The sequence below is a fragment of the Telopea speciosissima genome, chromosome 3 (assembly GCF_018873765.1).
Source record: "Telopea speciosissima isolate NSW1024214 ecotype Mountain lineage chromosome 3, Tspe_v1, whole genome shotgun sequence".
Lineage (NCBI taxonomy): Eukaryota > Viridiplantae > Streptophyta > Magnoliopsida > Proteales > Proteaceae > Telopea > Telopea speciosissima.
This window is the reverse complement of record NC_057918.1, coordinates 17,100,845-17,124,521: the sequence shown is the minus strand read 5'-3', so window position 1 is coordinate 17,124,521 and position 23,677 is coordinate 17,100,845. Positions and strand designations below refer to the sequence as shown.

The 23,677-nt window shown below is 36.3% G+C and overlaps 4 protein-coding genes across 6 annotated transcripts in view; 3 read left to right on the top strand and 1 right to left on the bottom strand.

The window, feature by feature from the left end:
• The window catches only part of LOC122655798 (probable glutamate carboxypeptidase LAMP1), a 20,264-nt gene extending 4,652 nt beyond the window's left edge, over positions 1–15,612 (top strand). For 2 of the 3 annotated variants that reach the window (XM_043850140.1, XM_043850138.1), the window contains exons 8-12: positions 847–930; positions 1,247–1,335; positions 1,600–1,716; positions 1,804–1,947; positions 2,175–2,426. In XM_043850140.1, coding sequence (XP_043706075.1) covers positions 847–930; positions 1,247–1,335; positions 1,600–1,716; positions 1,804–1,947; positions 2,175–2,357 — 617 coding nt within the window. In that variant the 3' untranslated portion in view covers positions 2,358–2,426. Of the gene's footprint in view, positions 1–846; positions 931–1,246; positions 1,336–1,599; positions 1,717–1,803; positions 1,948–2,174; positions 2,427–5,701; positions 5,708–13,340; positions 13,352–15,579 lie in introns of those variants that run through there. The other variant, XM_043850139.1, reaches the window with a different exon arrangement.
• On the bottom strand, positions 4,265–7,537 carry LOC122655802. Its single transcript, XM_043850144.1, has 3 exons — positions 7,435–7,537; positions 5,454–5,677; positions 4,265–4,742 (listed from the first exon to the last, which is right to left on the bottom strand). Exons 2-3 carry the CDS (start codon positions 5,634–5,636, stop codon positions 4,470–4,472), a joined length of 456 nt encoding a protein of 151 aa, XP_043706079.1. The 5' UTR covers positions 5,637–5,677; positions 7,435–7,537; the 3' UTR covers positions 4,265–4,469.
• On the top strand, positions 8,521–11,645 carry LOC122655800 (jasmonate-induced oxygenase 1). The gene is made up of 3 exons (XM_043850142.1): positions 8,521–9,077; positions 9,212–9,572; positions 11,427–11,645. The coding sequence occupies exons 1-3, from the start codon at positions 8,521–8,523 to the stop codon at positions 11,640–11,642; spliced, it is 1,134 nt and encodes a 377-aa protein (XP_043706077.1). The 3' UTR covers positions 11,643–11,645.
• Positions 14,843–23,677, top strand: LOC122655801 (protein SAWADEE HOMEODOMAIN HOMOLOG 1). The gene is made up of 9 exons (XM_043850143.1): positions 14,843–15,021; positions 16,645–16,730; positions 16,882–16,927; positions 17,086–17,227; positions 19,559–19,622; positions 22,082–22,133; positions 22,839–22,982; positions 23,084–23,203; positions 23,369–23,677. The coding sequence occupies exons 1-9, from the start codon at positions 14,965–14,967 to the stop codon at positions 23,432–23,434; spliced, it is 777 nt and encodes a 258-aa protein (XP_043706078.1). The 5' UTR covers positions 14,843–14,964; the 3' UTR covers positions 23,435–23,677.

Here is a 23,677-nt window from a genome sequence, read left to right as displayed (position 1 = left end):
CCCCCCCCCTACCCACAAAAAAAAAAAGAATCTAGTGAGAAGAAGGCCATTCCATCTGTGTCACTCAAGTTATTTTTTCACATTTGGTGGTGGGTACTATATTTTTACCATTACTGCACAGTGCAAAAGTTTCAACCACCTCATCAGTTTTTTCAATGCATAAGCTATTTGGGTCTGATAGAAACTGAACTGCCATCCATCAGTATTCATCTTTAGAGACCAAATTAATTACTCTCAAATTATACATTTTGTGTTTGAGGTCCTTTCCCTCTTCTTAGCATGCTCAGAAAATGCCTTACTCCTAGATTTTTCTAAGCTATATTCAGTTAGCAATGTTATTTAAATTCATTATTCAACTCTGTATCTCTAAAGGTCCTCTTACTCACCAAAGAACTCCATGTAAAAGATTTTTTGAAACATACATAATGTTACTTTCTAATTATTAGAGCTGTCTTCTCTAAGGAAAAATGCTAACTAACCCTTTGTGTGTTTAATGCAATTTTAATCATTTAGTTCTGTTACTTAAAACGAAAAGGAAAAAAGAAATCTCTCTTCCCTCCCTCCCCTCCCCCACTTCTGACTTTTACCATGGATAGAAGATATAAGGTAGTGGTGAAAACCTATGTTTACTAATAAACATATGCAATATTATAAGATGGTATCAGCGTTGGATTTTTTTTATCGATTTTGCTGTATCATTCTGTAAAGGTGCAATTAAGTCTCTTTTCCATGCATATGCTTACTAGTGCCTTCAAAAACATATGCTTAAAATAACAACTTTTAATTATTTGTACTACCTTTTAAGGAATTTGCATAATTATGCTCTTCAATGTTTTTCTTTTGCAGCATACCCAGTCTATCACTCAATGTATGATGACTTCGAATGGATGAAGAAATTTGGTGACCCAACGTTCCATAGGCATGTAGCAGGTATTTCTTCTATTTCTGTGTATTCAATCTCTTAGATAATGTTTGATTCTGATTAACAAACTTTGGCATTTGTCTATCTGAATCATATTCAGTCTTTCACACTTTTCTAGGATAAGAAACATTGAATATGATTTGATCTGTCAGCAAAGTTGTTAGTGCTTAGCTTCTTTTCTTTTCATATATTTGAAGAAAATAAAAACAGCACAGAAAAGTAGCTTACTCATAAAGGTCATCTTAATTTTTCAAAGCCCTTTTCTTCAAACATGGTCCCAGCTGAATCTGGTTTCTTTGTTTTACTGTTTTTTACTTATAACAGTGGCCAGCATTTGGGGACTAGTTGCTCTTAGGCTTGCAGATGAGGAATTCCTGCCGTTTAATTATCTTTCTTATGCACAGGAGCTTCAGGTATGTCGATGATGTTTACATATTTTTTGCGCATGTCAGTTGTCTTCAATCTGCCTCTCTTTTTTATGCTTATGTCTTTGCGTATTTTACATGCATAGATTAATGAACATACGAAAAAAAAATAAATTTCCATCTCGTGTAACATGTATGAACCAAGGTTCCTATGTGCATATCTTCACTGCTCCACTTCATAGCCGTGCAACATGCATGTAAGAAGGCACGTAGTTTTAATGAAAATGCATTTAATGAGTCTCTAAATTACAGGAAAGCACAAAGAAATTTGAAGATGAAGTTTCAAGTAAGGGAATAAGTCTCCTTCCCTTGTACAAGTCCATTGATAAGCTCAAGAAATCGGCGATCAAAATAAACAAACAGATAAAGGTATTGCATAGATTTCTATAACAAATGATTGTTTATGATCTATTGTTCAGCTAGTACACGTAAACTGATGAATTGATCATGCTTTAGGTAATACAGGAAAGTAGGGTCTGGCCATCATTATGGAAAAGAGACCACCTGGAAGTGAGAGAGATGAATGACAGGTTAATGATGGCGGAACGAGCATTTACAGACCGAGATGGGCTCGTTGGGAGGTCATGGTATAAGCATTTGGTAGGTTTCCTTCACTTGCATAGTAGGAGTTCTTCAATATTCTTATAGCTTTTAACTTGTTCCTTAAACCTCCCCCCTTCCCCCCCCCTCCTCTCTTCCTGCCTTCTTGTTGGCTAGGACCATGGAGCCCTTGTGTCTGAATCACTGTTGCAAGAAGCTAGACTCAATTGGTATTCTGATACTGTAGTTGACGTGACTAAAACTTTGATATTATTTTGATTTTTCAGGTTTACGGGCCATCAAAACATGATGATTATGGATCAAAATCATTTCCTGGGATAGATGATGCTATTGAGAAAGCAAAGATCTTGAACACTGCAGAGTCATGGCATTCTGTACAACATGAAATTTGGAGGGTTGCTAGAGCTATCACAGATGTATCCCTAGTCCTTGGTGGTGAACTAACTTGAAAGTGTGTGTGTGTGTGTGTATATGACTACGACAAGAGAATAGATAATGAGACATGCAAATACTCTGAATTCAACTAGAAGATGGAAGCCTGTCAATCATGCATTCTCTAATAAAAAAATCCATTCAAGGGAGGGGGGGGGGGGGGGGGGAGGGTGTGAGTGGGGGAGAGGGTTTGCCTTCTGGCTGAAAGGATTTCTTGCATCTCTTTCTCCTGTTTCTCACACATGTTGGGAGTTCATAGTTGATGAGTCGTGTCATTATGAGGCATAAAGCTGTCTAATTTTCCACAAGTGATTAGCAGGAATTTAGGTACTGTGAAGAATTTTTACCATTTGGGGTTTTTCTCTCCAACCCAATTCGAAATTCTGAATTATTAACATGAATAATTACATAAAATGCAAGGTGTATGAGAAATGGACTTCCTTTGAAGGTTCATTCCAATTTGCATACATTCTGCACCGAAAAAATAAATTTGTATGCATTCTGAACAGAAAAAAATTTATAAACCAAGGAATAAAAATTCAATGAAAGAAGATAATATGTGGGGAGAAAAAACCTTTCCTTGGATGGGTTAATAAATTGATTTTAATGAATCATAACATAAAAAAAAATTATTCTTATGAATTTTCTCTGCTATTTTTATTTGATTTTGATAATAACCAGCCCCGTCTTATATTTTTAAAATGTTTGTTATGGTATCCACATTGGTCTAGGCCTCAATATTGGCCTTTTTAATAAGACAAAATTGAAGAATTCTCCAATCAAAATATTTTTTCAATTTCAATTTTTCTACGTCTCAATCTTATTATTATTGTATTGCATATTGTGAAATTATAAAATGAATTGATGGGGGAATACAATCCCTATCTCGAAAATTTAAAAAACATACTTAAACAAAAAGGCAAACCCAAAAGCTTCTATCTTGTGCTTATACTTCTTTATTTATATCTATATATTTATTTTATTTTATTTTTATTTTTAATAAGATAATTAGTATCTTTTTTAAAATTCAGTAAATAATAATTATTCTACTGTTCAAGCATCATTGATTAACGTTCATAAATTTATATTTATTTCAATAGGAACAAAAATTCAACTGATTCAATTGAGTAATTAGTGACTAGAAAGGATATAACAAAAACATAGATACATCTTAATAAGTATATCGGAGTAAATATATATATATTTTTAAATTCTATACGTGACAAATATGAAAAAAAAAATAGAATTGATGTAAATACAGATGGGATAACTCAACATATTCTTTATTAATTTAGATTTATTTGGATATCTAATCCTAAGTTTTTTTTCCCATTGAATCACTGATGCGTCATAGCAATTGCACCTATCAAGGCAACTGAAAGAATTATAGAAATGGGTTCAAATGGAAGAAACAAATCTACTGATAAATGAATCCCAATTTATTGACCTTTACTTATCAAGTCTTATTCTGATGAGTTTAGGATAGTATTAAACAGTAAAACAAAAACATTTGCACAAACCAATGAAGTGACCCCCCATCTCCAAGAGTCCAAAATGGCAATCATTTTAATATTCTACACCATTCATGAACATCATAGCAAACCTGATTAAGACATCAATGGCTGCCACATAAATAAGAAGCTGTGCAGCAACTACACAATGGGAGTTCAATGGAATATACAAGGGCACAAACAAAAACCCTAGATATCCCTGATCTAAGACCTGATCCCACCTGATCCCAGAAATACTAAAAGAAAATCATGTATTTACCCAAGTAAATCCATTATATATTCTATTTAAAATATGAAATTAATAACCCCAACACCTCTTTAAGGACCAGGATGTGCCATAATGGGAGAGTTATGCAAAGTAATACTCAAACACTGACCCGAGTTATGCTTGCATTCTGGTTGTTTGTAATACTATTAGGTTGGTTGATCAATCATCAAACCAGAATGTTAATTATGCATTTACAAACCAACCAAAAATAAACACAACTTCAAAGCTACATAAGATTCAGAATTCAAAAAGACATTTAAGCCGATTAAATGAACCTGCGGTACAAACTCTCTTTAAAACGGATAAAATCATAAAAAACATAAGCAAGACCAAATAGTTCAATTCACAGTTCAGTTTTTCTTGGCCTCCTCTTCGTGTATCTCATATTCCTCATCGTCATCATCATCATCGTCATCATCAATGTCTTCCTCATCATATATTCTACTCCTGGGAAACTTATTCAGCTCACCTTTTCCATCATCTTCACCCACAAATTCCAGCCCATATTTTGTGTCCCTGTGCTTCACTAGAAGCCATCGTAGTAGCCGATCTTCCTTATTCAGGTACTGTAGCTCCTTGTTGAAGTTTGGCGTAGCCATCATTGTCATCTGCATCAATTGACCCTGTTCAAAGTTCAACAGTTTCAGAAATGGGTAGTTGAATCATGTATATGGGACAATAATCATTGGAATACTCAAATTTTCTAAAAACTGTGCTTAGATTGGATCTGGATAATTAACTCTTTCAATACATGACTAATTATACATTAATAAAAAAAATTCTCTTCAAAATTTCCTCTTCAATCTTCTTAATTTAAAGGTTATTTCAATCTACTGCAGGTCTGATATTACTGACATAAACCTAATGAGTGGTTAATAAATCTACCTATGAGGTATGTTCTGTCAGAGTAATACAGCTGGTTCAAAGTGGACACACACTCTCTCTCTCTCTCTTGGATTTTTTTTCCCGCAGAGAGTAAGATGTGCTCTTGCATTTGGAGTTTTTTTTTTCCCTTCTCACTCCCCCCTTCTCGGTTAAGATCAACCAAAAGTGAACAAGAATTCATTATAATAGCTCCCAAAGTAAGTAACCTTCCACAACCACAAGATACAATAGAACATAAGAAAGCCCTAGCTACTTAATTTCCAGGGAGAAAAATAAATTGGCAAAGTGTTGAAAATATAACCACAAAAATTGATTAAGCTCCCTTTTGAGAAAATGGACTTCAAATCTCAAAAACAATAATGAGAGCCCAGTCTGTAAAAAATGGCAAAGAAACCAAAGGCAAACAACATCAAATAGAATTGAAAACAGAACTGCAAATATAGATGCACCTTGTAATGTCTCCCATCGAGTTTCCTAATACCATAACCCAAATGAACAGTGCCAAAAGATTTAATGTCGGTAAGAACACCATTCCTTCTGTAAACATGTCCTCCTACCCGAGCAACCAAGTCCATCAGAGCCTCCTTCTTAACATGGGGCTTCAACAACAGCATACAATCATAAAGCGGCATGTTTCTCAGTTTCTATTTCCTTTGCTGAATTGGCTTCTCACCTTTGGGGGGGGGGGGGGGGGGAGGGAAGGGTGAACCAAACAAGAAATATACATAAGGATAGAGAAAAAAGATACAAGGAATAGAATAAAATGGATCCCAATGATCCACTGATACTCGCTTTCAAAACTAAAGGTCCTGTTTGGTTAGATCTTTGAGTGAAGTATTGCCTGAGAAAAAAGAACAGAGTTTTATAATGATTACCCAGAACACTTGTGTAACAAACTAGCTCAAAATCACACTAAATGTGGAAACTAACTGCTACACCACTTTTCAATCAAAACAATCCTAGTTTTATTTTAACTTCCTACCTTATATATGTTCCGGGTTCCACATGTTATCGTATCAGTTTGCATCAACTCTCCTTCCAACCAAACACTTCCAATTGCAAGTTTCTTTTATAATTTCTTCCTCATTCCATTTTGTTTCAGTATACCACTAAAAATTATATCTTACTCCACTTTTAACCAAACAGGGCCTAAGGAAAGCCCATTAAACATGGTCTAAAATGAACTGAGCCAGACAGAATTTGAAGAATCAAAATACATAGTAAGCAACCAACATATAGTAAACCCATCCAATTATTCAAATATAGAAAATCCTTTTGAAATGGCACAAGAATGAACAGAACAGTATAAACAACGGAAAGACAGAGTAATTTAATAATGAAGAAATATAAAAGACACAAAACAAGAAGGAATTTAACTTTTAAATGAGGGGTATCCAACACTTACTAATACTAATCACAATGAAGCATGATTATTAACTATAGACACTCCTCATGGGAGTGGAAACTGATCATCTAGATAACAATTGGATGACATATAGCCAATACAGAGTTACAGACTGTGCTGTATCTACCCAACTGTTGAAATTTAAAATTACCATCATCCTTCCAGACAGCACATATTAAGTGGAACATATTGGAATCCCTTCCTGTGTGGATCGTGCAAAAATTTATTCATCTCAAGAGGATGAGAGAGAACAGCGGAAAAAATGAAGAAAAACACCCAAAGGGAAAAAAGTATCCTGTTTAAGAAAAATACAACCTAAACATAGTCAACCTCTTACACATGCTCTTGAAGTTCAATCTAAAAGAAGATCACAATTCAAATTCTATAACCAAGAACCATAAGAATAAAGAATGGCAAAAATTCAGGAACCTAAATGTTCAGGTATTAAACGTTTCCAACCAAAAATTCAGCACCAAAAACTCATCCATTTATTTCCATGCGAAGAAACTAGTACAAACATGAATATCTTGAATGTGATTTAAACTAGAAAATTCTTCATTCCCAACATATGAAGAAATTGGTCCATTTAGAGATTCATAAACATGTGAAGAAATTTCTCTGGTTTGGTAAATTTCTGTGAAATAAAGATGAACCAAAACAATAACACAATTTCCCAAGTTACCTAAAAGTTGAGAAATTTCACATATATCACCATATCAATCACAAATTGACATCATCCATAACATAGTAACTTCTGAAACTCCAATCAAAGAATTTATATTCCTAAAACGGCAAAGCCGGTTGAGGAACAAGCCGAGTTCAAATTGAAGTTTCTTCTAGCAGTACATAAGCAATGGAACTTAGCATATTTGCACGGAGATAACAATGGTACTTATCTTCCCCCTTGTGTATGTGTGAGAGAGGGGTAAAACACCAGCAACCTCCTCGGAAAACCCGAGTTACAGAGGTTGAGCCACGTCCTTACTCTCCCGTAATTGAGAAAGAGAGGAAATGGGCGGATTTACCTGTAACTAAACGGTGTTCGCCGTCGATAGCTAGCCGTAGTGGTCTCACTCGCACCTTCTCCGCCCGATGCCCTAGCACAGAAGAAAGAAGAATCAAAAGCCCCATTTGTTGTGGTTTTAAAAATTATACAATTGAAAAGACAAATTTACCCCCTGCCCCTCTCTTATTTGCACGTGCATTAATGTACTAATAATAACTTAATAAGCTTCTCCAATGTTGCGGGACTTGGATCTTCTTAACGGCAAATGGGGAAATGGGCCCTCTTTTGAGCGAAGTGTGAAGGAAGAACCGAAGTAGCTCTGAGAACTAAGGGGACGGCCCCGTTCAACACTTGAACCGGAAAAAAAAAGTGTTCACATGAACCTGGCTCAGGCTTATCTACCCAAAAACAAAAACAAAAACAAAAAAAAAAGACCTGGTCCATCTGTCCATGTCCGCCAGCCTTGGTTTAGGAAGGCAGGAACACAGCTAGCTAGCTGTAAAGACAAAAAGGAAATGTTTCTCTTTACAAAATCCAGTGGGTCCTTCGTTTTTTTTGATAGGTAAATCCAGTGGGTCCTTATCCGAGAAATGGCCCCAACTAACTCACCCTGAGGCCTGCTCTGCTCTGTAAGTTGTAAAGTAACTAAAACCCTTTCTCTCTCTCTATTTTTTCTACCAGCATCAATGGCAAACAAGGAGAGAAAATGGCGGTGGCGGGGGACTGCTATTATTCATATCGATTATTGAATTTACTATTATTCGATGGATTCAACTACTACTGTTCTACTGACATTGAGTTGAGGAGTTCGGATTTCACGTCGCTTCTTGAAGAATTTATATTCATGGAAACAGGACAAAAGGCAAATTAAAGAAAAAGGAAAGGAGGAAAAGGAAGAACGCAATGATGATGTGATTCTCGGATCTGTGATGGACGCCGGAGACAATGCCATCATTGCGTCTACCTTTGCTTTTCCTTTCTCTCGCCGATAGAATTGTTATATAGAAAGCAAAGAAGTTAAAAGTCAAGCCATGAACATCATCTCACCTTCAGCTTCAGATTCAGCTAATTCACATTTCACAGCAGCATCCACTACTCCTCTCCCATGGCAGCATCGCCGGAAGCTCTGCCAGGAAGGCCGCCGGACTTCCGAGCTCCACCACCTTCTCCCGTCGCCAACGCAAGTGGTCGTCGATCTGGTGTGATAAACGACGACGAGCTCACCGAATTCTTAGAGCAATCGACTCGAGTTCCTGCTCTTGTCTTGCCTGATCTCCTCTTCCCTCGACAAATCTCGATCCAGAGCATGCCTCAGATCGACTTCCGATCATTGATGTCCATGGACGACGATAACTCCATCGATATCCTAAACTTTCAAGAATCTGCCGCTGCGATCGGCTGTTTTCAGATCGTTAACCATGGAATCTCTCGAGATTCATTCCGATCGGTTTTGGTTGCCGCCACTGAAATATTCGGGCTATCACTGGAGAATAAAGCGCTAGCGTCGAGATCGTCCGGAAAATTATACGGATTCGAGGAATTCTCAGGCGATGAAGAGGTATCTGATGATGGAGATGCCAGTGAAGAATTCGTTTGGTGTAGAGACGATGGTTTGACGTCGGTAATGGAGGGAACATGGCCAAATGGATATTCAAATTTTAGGTAAAATCACACTCTCAAAGAATTAATAATTCCAAGTTACGTAATAATAAACATGAACTCGACTTCATTATATCTTCTTTAGGATTATCATTTTTCCCTGTATTAATTTCTATTAACAACAAAACTTGTCTCAGCCAGAAAATGGAAACCCTCTCCAAGGAGATAGAGGAAGTGGCCATCAGAGTTCTACAAGTGCTCTCGGGAAGAAACCTCGAAAAATCAACCAATGGAACTGAATCCTTAGAAGGACAGGAAAATGTTGGCTCAATCTGTTGTCTTTACAGGCATTGCAGAAACAACGCTGCAAATCAATGGTTGAGCTCTTTGAAATCTGATATAATTCGGATGCTGATAAAAGGATCTGACTATTCTCATGCCTTGTGCGTACACATCTGTGAAGGAGCTTCGGATTTTCATGTCTACTCAAAGAAAGGTTGGATGTCTTTCTGCCCAGAGAAAGATGCAATCATTGTCACAATTGGTGATCAATTGCAGGTATATAATTACTAAACGTGTACATAGATTACATATTTACCCCTTCTCCAGTGGAATCGTTATCCTCTCCTGTAACTACATGATGCAGTATTGCATCGTGCGGTCAGCAGAGGCCATGTGGCACAATGGGCCCCACATGATGCACATGACCTCTGCAGCCATCTCACGATGCAGTACTGCACCGTGCAGTAACTACATAGGATAAAAATTCCTCCCCCCCCCACCCAAAAAAAAAACATAAAAATACACAAGGATAATGATTTCTGGGCCAGGCCTAGCCTATAAAGGCAATATGTTAGACCTGGTCCAGGTCTGAGTATCAAGCCTACGACTAATTAGGTCGGGCTTGGTCGGGCTTGGTCGGGCCCTTGGCCTGTCAAGATATCTTACTATAGTCAGGATTTTCAAAATAATTTAAAATGACAATCATATTATTTTCAAGAGCCACCAATGTCTATGTGATATGTTAGGATTTACCTTTGTTGAAAAAATATATTAATCTATATAAAAACAAAAAAAAATGTTTATAATTTCTTTTTCACTAATTTTGATTATAATAAGATTTTCCCTCTTTTCGTAATTTATTATGTGGCGTGTGAGCTAATTCCTTGATACAATAACCATATTGGAGTTATGCGTCTACACATTCCAATTTAAATCAAGTGAATTTATGTTTGACAGCGCTTAACAGAAGTGTTTTTATGCATATTTTCATCTAGGGAAGAGGTTCTCTCTCCTCCTTATATAAAATGACCTCCATGCCCTCTCATGTATGATACTCCTTTATTGTATCTCATTAATGCACTTCCCTGTACAGCTTGCTCTCAGAACACGCTCCCTTTTCATTTTAACACTTTTAAATACTTCAGAGACATTTTGCGTGTTTTTATATCTTCCACATGGCAGCCAAATTTGATATCTAAGTGGACCCCGCATACCCATCCATCTACGAAATTTCAGCTAAAAATATAAGCAGTTGACAATCCAAGATGGACTCTTCCTATCCATACAATTGGAAATTGCCACTAAAAATATCCGTTTGCTTACCTTTCTGCCATAATGAGTGAGTTGATTCTTATATTGTTTGATAACTCAAATGAAAAAAATTATTGAGCCAAAAGCCAAAAATAGCACTTGAAAGTTGAAACAAATGGAATGTGAATAATCCGTTGTCCTCTCTTTGAAACAAATGGCATTTCCGGCCAGCAGTTCTGTTGGTGCTTCCAACCATCACTTCCTTGTCCCTTTGGTTTCAGACTGGCGTCAAGGATGCTCAGGAGTCAGGACACTCACAGTTCCCTGGAGTCTAAAACACAAAGATGTCCTGTTTGAACTGTCCCAAACTGTTTGTCCATTTAAAAAACCCAAGATGTGAATTTTTGTTGAATTCCTTCATTGTACTTACTTTTCATATTTGTTTCCTTTCATTACATAAGCCAAACTAATAAGGGTAAATGGGTAATGTTAGAAACAAGATTTGAATTAGTAGGTGATTAATGCATCAACAATAATATATATATATATATTTTTTTTAATTTTAGTGTTTTTGTTTTTTAGATAGAGGGATTATTACTAAACACTGGATCATATAGTGTAAGGAAGGCTTTTCTACAGAGGAAGTGACGTTTGGAATCACGATTGCTGGCTAGAAAATAAATTCTCTTCATGATTGTCTCTATTGAGTTCATGAGACAAAGTATTAGCAGTAGGCCAACCAAATTCTCATTTTGAAACATCAAACTGTTGTACATTTTCTAGTATTTCATCGTCGACCCTGCTTGGCTGAAACTAGCACATCATTTAAACCATGGAGTTTATACCCTTATGACACCCTTCTCCTCAATTTTTCCTCAGGCATGGAGTGGTGGAAGATACAAGAACGTGATTGGAAGGCCAATTTTCAAAGTGGAAGAGTCTATATCACTGGCTTTCCTCATCTCTCCCGCAACCGTTGGTCAGACTTGCCGAAGGAACAGAGAAAAGGCCATATCAGTTGGCCAACAAGCAGTATTTGCCATCATCTTCACCCTTTTAGGTCACCTTTTTATCCACATTTATCAGAAATTTTGAAAATCCTACTTGATACAAATCATCCAATTGAAGCAGTACTTTCTTTGTACATTGAGCATAAGCAATATATGAATGTAAGTCTTCCAGTCCAGCACAAGTGGTTGATGAGATGAGCAAGTGGTTATTAAGAATTTAAGATCAAAACTTTCTCTGCTATTTAAAGCAAAATGTTTTATTTTGGTGGATTACAACCGGAGTCATCATCTTCACCACTGAATGTTGCCTGCTCCAGCAACCATGGCTTTTTTATTTATTTTTGCCTTTTTCTTTTAATGGACTATAACAACTGTATCCATGGCTAATCTTCCATATTTCTTCTTGAGCTTTCAGGTGTTATCACAAAATACCAATTCATTTTATGCCTGAAACATTACTAAACTAAAAAGATGCAGTAAAAATGATCCTACAAGGAGATGAGGTTTAATTTATGACAAGATTAGGGCTAGTTCAAGACCTCATGTAGAATTGATCATGAACACATAATTAATCTTCCTGCATTTTTCAGTGAAGCTTTCAAAGAGCTTGACCAGAGACTATTCAAGCAAAGCTACACTTACCAGCATCATTCATTTTCTTTGCATAATCATATAATTGAATTTTTTTAATGATAAAATAAAGAAAAAGATTTCCCCCCTAGTGTCATTATTTGTCATTTGGTAGTACAAGGGTTAGTCCAAGAAAATTATTCAAACTTTGATTCAAGGTTTTAGTAAATTATCAAAATACTATCAATTGGAGATGAATATAAAATACAAAGTGACACCTTTAGTAATTTTACGGTTTTTACCTATTTCCTCTACTTTTTTTATATTAAAATTGTACCAATGAGATACTTTCCCGGTTTCTATCACATGGAATAACTCATGTACCGATGTACTATCGTATGACAAATAATAAAGTGTTATACTTCATTAGGCATAGTGACGTAGAAGAAAACCTATACATATAATTGGTTGCACGAGAATCTATCCATCATGTTGTGTCATCTCCAAGAAGGCTGGCTTAAAATATCATAGCGACAAACTTCTTCTTATCATCTTTTCTATTAAATATCTTTTTCAGATGTCGGCACTCTTCTTGAAATAACCTATCTTGCCATAATGATGACATGGACCCTTTTTGTTCTTATTAGGGTACTGGTTCTTTGTTGAATTGGAATTCGAATTCAACTTTATCTTTTAGTTACCCTTTGTAGGATTGTTATTCTGTTTGAAATCTTGACTTTCATCCAAAACTAGAACTTTAGAACTATCCATGCCTTCACGACATTTGTCTTCTTAAATTTTCAATTGACTTTTTAAATTTGCAAGAGAAATTTCTTCCTTTTTGTGTTTGAGACTCTCCCTATAGTCCTTCTAGGAGGATAATTTATCTATAATGTCTGAGACAATAATATTCTCGTCCATTTTCATGTCATGCTATTTAAACTGATTAAGAGTTTTCTTAATTTCATGAAATTGCTCAATGACCTTTCCACTGTCAACCATTAAATAATGAAAAATTTTACTTGCTAGGAATTTCTTATTGATTGCATCCCCACCAGATAATTGTTCTCCAATGCTTTCCAAAATTCTTTTGCAATTTGCTTGTCGTGGTGCATATCAAATAGAGTATCACTCATGGAATTGCAGATGTGACCCTTACATCAGTAATCATCGATCTTGTTCCCATTTTAACCTCATTTCAACATGGTACCAGCCTCTGCAATTGTTTCATTCTCATGTGCTTTCGGGTTGGGAGTACTGAGAACATACACAACAATTAGTGGCACCAAGAGGAAATGCAGCTCCTTTTGCTAAAGTTTGAAGTTGTTTCCATCAAATCGGTCAAGTCTGATAATATTTGCAACAAGTTCCTTGAGTGACTATGCCATTTGAGAGGACTTGAAATTCCATCTTAAGATTGTTGGAGAAAATCGTTGAGAATGACATAGTTCTGAAATCGAAGATTGTTGGAGCTTCAATGCATGTTATAGTGTCGCTTTTCTTGAGATGTAATTCGGCCCCATCAACTTTGTGCAAACAGATCACCGTCCAAGATACAATGATGCCCAACTCTTGTTGACTTTCTTGATTACGTCTTGCACAAAAGGAATCAAGAACAACAGAATACTGTTTGAGAATCACAATATTACCACATAAAAAATCTATTTCCTGTAATGAAATAGAAATTCTGCAAGATATTCAAAAGACAACAAAATGAGAGAGATTGATTATGAGAAAATCAATTTGGAATTTATAGATTTTCTGATTTCTTTCTAGAACAGTCACAAAATCGTGTGGCCACACGATCTTACATCCAGATTAAATGATAGTTATCAATCGGCATTTAGCTGTTTATAATAATTATAGTTCATGCCTTGAACCATGCCATGTTTGAATGTTAAGAAAAGGAAAACATAATTATTCCACGGGATCCGAATGTTGTTGCATGGTCATCCATGGTCCTGTCTAAAATGTCTATAAAAGATTGACCAATTTTCATTCATTGGCTCCAAGACCTGTTTGGAATTCAAGACCCCTAACATGATTATCAATAAAGATTCAATTTATCAAAAAAAAAAAACAAAAACATAAAAAAAAACCAAAATGAGGCAAAGAGTTTTAAGAATTGATATTAGATCCCTCGTATTAATATGGGCCACGATCGATATCAATCAAGATACGGTACATAATATAACAACAAGAACCTCAGCCTTATCCCAACTTAATGGGACCCGACTACATAGACCAAAAACAAACAAATGGTGTTTTTGATATAAAATCGGACTGATATGGTTTCGTACATATCGGTATGTGCGGCAAGTCGGCGACGGACCATCACCGAGGTATAAGTAGTTGACGTGAGGGTCTCAAAGGGAGCGCAGAGCTCCAAATAATTGGACAGGAGCCATGGTTTTATAGTTATATAAAACACGAGTTCTCCTACTTACTACATTCGGAGGAAGCAAACATTCCCTTCCCTTCCCTTCCCTTCCCTTCTCTTGTCTTGATCTTAAATAATATAGAAGACGAGAAGCGTAGAATCGAAGAATCGAAGAATCGAAGAATCGAAGAATCGAAGATATCGAAGGGAAAGCTAGGGCCAAGTGGACGCTTAGCAAAACAGAGGTCTTTGGATTTCCTTCGTTTTTAATAGTAAACCAGATTCTTTGGACTAATTATTACATTGTACAAATCCCAAGAAATAAGAGGAAGAAAAAAGGGCCGAGAGTGGAGAAGAAGAAGAAGACTCTTTTCGTGGCAATGCTCATGTGTTTCTGTTTTGCAGGAGCGAACTCACAAAGCAATTACAATTTTCTTGTACTTCAGAATCTCTGAAAATGGCTCGGCTTCGGCCTCGACAGAATCGGGCTCTCTCCGGTTTTACAGAGGTTGAGGTAATGTCTTTGTGTTTTATTTTTTGGGTGGATAGGTAATGCTTGTGTTATTCTACATTGGTTCTTGGATTCTGGTTTACTGTGGCTAGCTTGAAAAACAAGGAGTAGTTGATGTTGTGGGTATTGGGTATGTAATGTGACTCGTGAATCCAAAATAGACAGCTTCTTTTGTCGCTTATTCTGTTTTCTTTTGAGGGTCTTCAATGAATTTTAAAGTTTCCCTGTGCAATGCTTTCATGGGACGTGAATTCCAGTGTGTATGTTTACGTTCTAATTTGAAGGGGAGATGCTCTTTCTCTCGTCTTTGATGTTTGTTTTCATGTTGTTTTTCTAGTGTTTTAACTTAGTGGAGGTTCTTTGTGCTGTTTTTTATTTGTTGTTCAAGGACAATCATGAATTGAGCTGTTGATGAAGCTCCACTTTAAACTATTTAACCCTCTTGGAGAACATTTTTCTGCCTTTACACTTTTCTTCTGTTAAATCTATTGTTTTACTTCTGATATTGGAAATTACATGCTTTTTGTGTCTTTTGAAGTTTGAACCGGTGGGCAGACTTAGACAGTAAGAGAAGCTGCTGAATTTGAGTCTGTTCAGCATGCTTTATAACCATTTATCAGAACTGAAACAGGGGAAGCTGCACATGTGGCCAATACAGAGATTACCCTATCTGATGAATGTTCTAGTTTGCTGACTTCATTACCTCCAGATGGGTCATAGGGTGCTACCCAGCAAATCCTAGAAAACCTTTTTCTCAATTTCTGGGATTTTGCCTCACGCCGGATCCCATCAAAATTTGATAATGGAGCTGAGGAGTATTTTCACTGTACTGCATCAATGATGCGTTCACAAACTTAGTCATGTTTGTGGTTATTTGATTCAAGCGACATAGATTTGGAATGTGACAGCGAAGGCTAAACCTTGTTTATAAAAGTGTTGCCTTAGCAGGACAATGATTCCTGTATCCTTCCATAACATGGTATGTATGGTTTCTAAAAGGGCAAATATGTTTTTATATGTTTGTTTGTTTACTTCCACCCAACTCCTGTACATAGGGAATGAGACTCAAATCTTTTTACTGTGAATTTTTAAGCTGTTTTGTTTCACTCATATAACTATCTGCTTAAGTTCATTAACTGGAATGATCAATAAAAAATAAAGTAATCTAGAAAATAAATTCAACTTCTTTAATAGAAACCAAAGTTAAAGTTCAAATAAAGTTATAAAATTAATGTAAATTAGAAATTTAAAGTAAATTAAATAAAAGTTTATGACCCAACGAATCACACGTAGAGATATTGATAACACACATTATTATCTTCCCAACAATAGAATTGAATTAGAGAACAAGCATCAGTTCTTTTGGTATTAGTTTGACCTGCAGGGGAGCAGATCATTACTCTGTGTTTCTTTGGGCCTCTTACAATTAACATAGTAATTTGTCACTATTCTTAGTTGTTTTCCTCCCACCCATTTACCTTAGTTCCTAAATGCTGGATGGTGACATTTTGATATCAGTTGTTTTTAGCACTGTTAAAGAGTGTGTGTGTTTTTGTGTCTTGTGTCCCTTCTTTCTATTCTGTTTGACTAGTGATACAAAACTAATTGTTTCTCTCTGTCTCATAGACTGTGAGAATGGAGGATTTACTCAAGGAAAAAGGTGAAGAAACCCTAAAACAGAATTCCTGCTGCAAGCTTGCAAGGAGTTTTAAGTGAGTTTCATCCCAGGAATATCCAACTTTTGTTTTGAATGGATTGAAAACAGTTGGTTAGAGATTTGAATATACGTTCTTTGCTTTTTCTGTGCAACGCCTGTAGTGTCTGACATCATTTCCTCTTCTTTTCCTATGGTCTTTATTTCAGTTGTTCTGCAGGTCGTGTTGGGAAAACTCCCGTGACATGGAAACAGGTTTTTCTATTTTTGGAACATAATTTTGTTCTTAATATTTCGTTCAATACTGTATGGAGAAAGTTTTCTTTCACTGTGGCTTAAGGAAAACTTGGTCCATACTGTATTGTAGTTTTAGACTGCTCTGTGATTCTTCCAGTACTGCTATCCTCTGTCAGATACAAAGTTGGCTTCAAAATAAGCAGCAAGATTTGACAGCAAAAACTACTTCCTCACCTATTGCCTCCAATGAACCAGTTGCTCCTCCACAAGTGCCAGTTTCAAATGATCTGCTTGAGTCTTCTTCTGAAATTCCTAAAGGTGCTCTTTTTTTTTTAAACAAAAAAAAATAAAAGAAAATAAAAAAAATAAAATATATATATATATATATGGTGCCAATGAAGTGGAATCTCTGGAAAAGATGTTACCGTGATTACACTCTTATGTCACTTAGGTGAGAAATTTTAATACAACTGTAAATTGAATTGTTGATGTGGGATTTGTTGAAAGAAGGAATATTCTCTCTTGTCATGTTTCATCCCAATGCTCGCTGCTTTTCTTCTATTTTGATGTCTCAATCTTGTGTTTGCTTTCCATCAACTAAGATTTTAGCTTATGCCTACATGTTTATGTAATGCTTTGGTCTTAGTCTGCTAAAGGAAATTAAGCCTTTTTTCCTTTACCATTTTCTGCGCCTACTTCAATGGCATACGCAGTGCATGAGGCTTTCACCACTGCGGGGTTTGGGGAGGGTCATAATGTACGCAGTAATGCAAAATCGAACTCAAACCAGGGAAAAAACCAATGGGAGATCGATTGCAGCAGGATCTATAAAATAAGGGAGAACAAAATTGAATAACTGATTTTTTTTTATTTCTCCTTTTCTGTTTACAGATAAAGAAGAACATTAAAGGGTATGGAAGAAGAAGAAGAAGGGGATATGGAAGGGGTATAGGGGACTCTCTCAGTCCAGGGTCTCTCATCCACGGCCTCTCACCATCACTGCATTCCACAGCCACTTCCTCTCACAGCTTCAAGTCATAGCTCTCTATTTTCTTTAATCTTCAACCGTTGGAGGCCTCTAAGGGCATTACATTATATAGACTCTAGGGTTGAGCCCAAAATAGAAAGTGTTTGCTACCAAGTAGCTTACAACCAAAATAGAAACTTCCTATAAATGTAGCTGCCATACATCAAAATAGAAACTCCTGAAAACAAAAATAGTAACAAACTGAAATTAGAAGCTACCTAAAATGAAATAAAATATACTTTCTAAAACTGAAAATAGAAACTAAACAATGGCAGCATTGTGATAGAACCTTTGTCCACTTGATGGGCCCACAAGATCTTCTAAAAAGTATGCCCACACAAGGCAAATATGGGCTGTGGCACTGTTCACGTGAACAATGTTTTGGTCTTTTTTTCTTCATATTTCGATCTACATCATGCAGCCTTACCCCCGCTTTCACAGAGAGGCTGTTTCCAGACTCAAACCCGTGACCACTTGGTCACAATGGAGCAACCTTACCGTTGCACCAAGGCTCGCCCTTTCTGCACCTACTTGTTGTATAGAAATTTCTAATATGAGCCTCGACCTTTTTTTTCCTTTTTGGTAATTAAACATGTTTAGAGATGTGTTATTCCAAGTTTCTCTACAGCTACTGCATGAAGTTGTAAGTATGCATTAGATTGGCACTTCATTAAAAACCTGACCAATATCTAGGACCTTGGTGAGGAAACATTTGAAAACCATTCAGCTTCGAAAGATTGTCTTTTCCCTGGGTAGGACAGTTTTCAATGGTTATTCTTCACCATCTTTATTGTTTTCATTTGGTGGAATCGAATGAAGCTAGGCCTCTCCTAGTCGCAGCACCTTGTTAGGTTTTGTATGGGACAGCCAGCAGTAAAAAAACAAAAGTAATTTTTTCCCTTTTAACAAAAGAACCACAACAATTGATGACATCTTACTGTATGTACTATTATGTAAATGTTTCCTCAGTAAAGCAGGATGCAGCTTGCATATGGCTTCCTTCATTTTTTCGAAGCATATGCATCTATATGTTTTTTAGGGTGAAACGTGCTGCAATCTAGTTATTGTCTATAGGATTAGGTTTGGGCATTGTTTTGATTGCTGACCTCGTCTGCATTGCCATCTAGAACTTACTCTTCCCATTATATCAGCATTCTTCAGAGTGCCTTTCCTCTACCATGCTATTTGTAGTTTCTTGGTATGAAACAGTAGACTAACACATTTGCAAACTACTTGTAAATGGAATGATGGATATTTTCTCTGTGAGCTTTTGAACCTCTCACAGTTGCTTTGTGTTAAGTAAATGGCCATCTTTTTAAGTAAATAAACGGAGACATTGGAACGCTGAATGCATCCCATGTGTTTTTTCGGGAGTATCTGATGGTTGCTTTTCTGCATATTATTTGCATTTCAGGTGTTTTTTCGGGGTCCTATCTGATGCTCACTTTCTGCATATCATATTTAATATTGACATTGAACTGCTTTTATCTATTGTGTCAATGGATGTACCTTTATGCTGTTACAGAAATGAAACACTTTTCGTGTTGTTCTTTGTGCTATTAAATGTATTTATATTTTATATTGACTGTCATTGAAAGCTTTCCCTCAATCTTGTTGAACAGTAAAAAAGGATCCAGATCTGTCCGATTTGGAGTTTGAGGCTAGGTCATCGAAAGATGGGGCATGGTAAGGATGGATTTAGTATTGTAGGTTTTGCTGCAATGCTTTGCTGCTGCTGGTCTGTTCTTTTTCTTTATTCCTCCTTTTTCTTTTCTTTTTAGAATGTTTCTTCATAAGTGCTGTGATGTACATGATATTTGCCTTGCATGATTCATGGTGTGTATTGTGACTGATAGAGACTAGACCCATGTAGGGGTTCTAGAAAATGACTTAAGCTAAACTCTCGATACATTATTGCTGTTGAATCTTTACTTAAATGAGTAAGTTGGTCCTTTTGCTATTATCTTTGTCATGTACCAAGAACTTAATTATTGCTTCTATACTATAGAATCTTTGATCTTGTTGCTATCATATTTATCTCAAGACAAGTGACTATAAACTTTTATATGATTTGTGCTCTTGTAGATTATAGGCTGCAGACTAATGTGAACTAGTTTCAATGTTTGCTTTGGTTGGGAAAGTTATCACTTGTAGCATGTCCGCTTCTTTATTAAATATTTAAATTGAATGTGTTTGATGTGTGAATAGTGTCCGATGTTTGCTTCCTTGTTTTTGTTCGTTGAGGTGTGGGATGTCTAGTTCAAAAAGCTTTGTGTCCTTGGCTGAATAAAGTCAGATGTTTAAAGGGTGAATAGAGGTGAGGCATGGAAGAGGAACATTTTTAGTGGGTATATTTGCTATAGTTTTGTAACCAGATTTATCTTTATTTATTCCATTTTCCCTTCAATGAATGATGCCGTTAAGGTAATGTTACACAAAAGAAATCTTCTGTAATGGGATTTTAGTTAGAACAAAAATTCACAATTTTCATCTTGTACCAGGTGAAGTGCAAATTCTTTTTGCGAGATTTCTCTAATTTTTTATAGTATGTAGGTCACTGACCTAGCATTGGAGGTACTGGTCATTTCTTGTAGAAGTGATATCTGATACCATCATCTATACATGTTTTCTTTTTTTTTTGGGGGGGGGGGGGGTGTTTGGGTGGGTCAAATTGGTGTATGAATAATGATTTAGATTCAATGCCTAAAATCATAGTTATCAAGGCATTGCCGACCCTCTCCAACGCCATTGTCACCTTGCCGCCTTGATAACTGTGCTTAAAATGGGAAGCTTATGATAATGTACTTCCTTAAGAAAGATAGATTGGGAAGTCAGAGTATTCCTGTCTTAATCAAAAGCATGAGTACCAAGGAAAAACACCAAATTTCCAAAGCTAATAATATCACTTTGTACCACTGAACTGGATAACTGAACAGGTTGAATGTGAATGATCGGCTTTTATGGTTTGATGAATGAACATATCGTTTGTTATATTTACAAAAGTGCGGAGCTGATACACCAAATTATCTAAGTCAAAACTTGAAACTGAAGCTTAACTGTGGATGCAATTAGAGAAATGGAAATTCAAACTAGAACTTGTATATATTGATATTTATCTTTACTGAGATGACCATAGATCTGATCTCAATTCCATTGCTCTCAACATTGCCATTAACCTAAGACCTGATTTACATATCCCCAACTTGCCTTGTCAAAGAGGTAGTTATAATTATCGTTTTATTATGCTCACACCAATTTGCATTCATCTAGAGGGTTTTTTTTGCATCAAAAGAGCTCTCAACTTCAACAATCCACCAATTGCGATAGCCCTAGAAGGTGCAATTTGAATCATCCCTCAAATAGCTTATTTGCAACTTCCACCATTCCACTTTGGGCATAGCTTGAAAAAATTGCATTCCCACTGCATATTGAAGAGGGTGGGGGGGGGGGGGGAACTGAGCAATTAGGGTAGTCATCTAGGTTTTAACGACAATATTTCCTTTATTTTTTTTTATTTATTCTTTTTATGGGTACGGGGATATACGCTGAAGCCTGAACCCAGCCACCCAGGATGGGCATGGCCTAGTAATACTCGGCGGCCACTACCAACTTGGCAAGATTGCATATTCTAACTTGTTTTGTGTTGCTGTTGGGTGGGCTTTTCCTGTAGTCTCTCTTGCATCCTGTAAGATCAGGTGGGCCTTTCCTGTAGTTTGTCTTCCAAAGACACACAGATTCAACTTTCATAAGCAGGAATCGAAATATGTTAATTTTTTTTTTCCGATTTGTTAACCTCATTCTATCAACTTTAAAAAAAAAAAAAAAAAACAGTTACCACTGCATGCCTTACGGTTTCTCCCTACCATTAATGATCTACATCTCCACATCATTCTTTAATGTTTATGCTGTTGCAATTTTTTTTTTCTCAATGCCATTGCAAGTTGGAGGAAACAAACAAAAATTTTCCTGAGTAACTTGCCTGCATGTAGTTGTAGCCCCTCTGAATAAAATTGTCAATTGATGTCTAAATAATTTATAGCTTTTGTGTTAACAAGGCTCAGAGTTGATGTTTGATTACAATGTTGCTTGAATGTACTTTTCCCTTCTTCACCTGAATATTGTAAACGTAACCCTTGACTTTGCAGGTACGATGTTGCTAAATTTGTCACCCACAGAGTTCTTCATTCGGGCGAAACTGTAAGGATTCTCTCTCTCTCCTTTTTTCTAATTTATTAGAAAAGTATCAAAGAAAGGAGAGGCCAAAGAAGGCAGATATAATTTTTTCAGAAGGAACCTTCAATACATTAGCCTAGCCCATCCCTTTCACAAATGGACTCCCATTTTTTCCTATTCAAAAGGGGTTTTTTGAGGGAGGGGGAGAGAAAGGGACTCCCATTTGAAAAAAGTTCTAATCCCCTTGATGCCTTTTTCACTCTCTTTTCCACCCTATGCAAAGATGTGTTGCACAGATGTCCAGATTTCCTCAGCTTACAAGGGATGGGATTTGTATCAAGCAGTATAAATTATATAATCAATGCAGCAGATATGGGAAACCTCTTCCATGGCACCTTCTTCTTCTTCTTCCTTTTTTTTTTTAAATTTTTATGTGCCAAGTGTAATTGGTAGAGATTCAGATCCCACACTGGCCTTATTTCTACCTCCTTGGACAATACGTTCTACTTGCCATCTAGGGGCTTATTAGTGTGGGTGCTGGATATCCATATTGCTTTTGTCATTTGTACCATAATAATACAGTATTTTCTCTAAATTTATGGGGATTGTTTTTCAATAATTCATAGAGGTAATTGGCTAAAATGAATGAAAAGTTCCATCTTGAAGGTAGATCATTTTGTATGGTTTCTAATGACTATGCATCAAATGAAACTCTTTTATCTATTGCAGGAAGTACGAGTAAGATTTATTGGATTTGGTGCTGAGGATGATGAGTGGGTTAATGTTAAGAAGGCAGTACGTGAGCGCTCTCTTCCTTTGGAATCTTCAGAATGCCAGAAGATCAAGGTTGGGGATCTTGTCCTTAGCTTCCAGGTAATTTAGTCTGAAAACTGATTTTCTTTTGAGATTTCCCCAATTTCTCGTATCCTTGGTTTGCTATCATGTTCAATTTTGTTCTTTGGATGAATTTTCAGGAGAGAAGGGATCAAGCAATCTACTATGATGCACATGTTTTGAAAATCCAAAGGAGGTTACATGACATAAGGGGTTGCAGGTGCATATTCCTAATTCGCTATGACCATGATAGCACTGAGGTAAATTTATTTATCCTATTTATTTCTTGATTATATGGCATTCTTATGAATTCCTTTCTTGGTTTTGTTGAGTTGCCATCTTAATGTGATTCCAAAGCCAATTCTTGGTTGTGGGGACATTATTGCAGCTTTAATTCTCTTATTTTCTTCCCACAATTGTGCCAGGAAAGTGTTCGTTTAAGGAGATTGTGTCGCAGGCCATCATTTTATGATCCAGCTGGCAATGCTTGAACTCTTAATCTATCGTCCTGCTTACTGTCTTTATGTCCTTGATAGATATGTAGGCTTAGATTTTGGAGTTTGTTGGGCAGAATTGAAATTTAAAATCCATTGTGTTGTAAAGTTTCAATCAAAAGAACGAAAAGGAAAATGAAAAAGAGGTTTTCATTTGTAACATGAGATAGATTATAGAAGAGAAAGTAATGTATTGCCTTTTTTTTGTTAATAATCTTTGTGCAAGAATTTCCAAATGCA

Bases quoted from the DNA above. Each gene is read 5' to 3' on its own strand.
- LOC122655802 (XM_043850144.1), bottom strand. From the start codon at position 5,636: ATGCCGCTTTATGATTGTATGCTGTTGTTGAAGCCCCATGTTAAGAAG. The intron at 4,743-5,453 runs GTGCATCTATAT...AACTTTGAACAG, and splicing joins TCGATGGGAGACATTACAAG to GGTCAATTGATGCAGATGAC.
- LOC122655800 (XM_043850142.1), top strand. From the start codon at position 8,521: ATGGCAGCATCGCCGGAAGCTCTGCCAGGAAGGCCGCCGGACTTCCGA. The intron at 9,078-9,211 runs GTAAAATCACAC...AACTTGTCTCAG, and splicing joins AATGGATATTCAAATTTTAG to CCAGAAAATGGAAACCCTCT. The intron at 9,573-11,426 runs GTATATAATTAC...ATTTTTCCTCAG, and splicing joins CAATTGGTGATCAATTGCAG to GCATGGAGTGGTGGAAGATA.
- LOC122655801 (XM_043850143.1), top strand. From the start codon at position 14,965: ATGGCTCGGCTTCGGCCTCGACAGAATCGGGCTCTCTCCGGTTTTACA. The intron at 15,022-16,644 runs GTAATGTCTTTG...TCTGTCTCATAG, and splicing joins CCGGTTTTACAGAGGTTGAG to ACTGTGAGAATGGAGGATTT. The intron at 16,928-17,085 runs GTTTTTCTATTT...ATCCTCTGTCAG, and splicing joins CTCCCGTGACATGGAAACAG to ATACAAAGTTGGCTTCAAAA.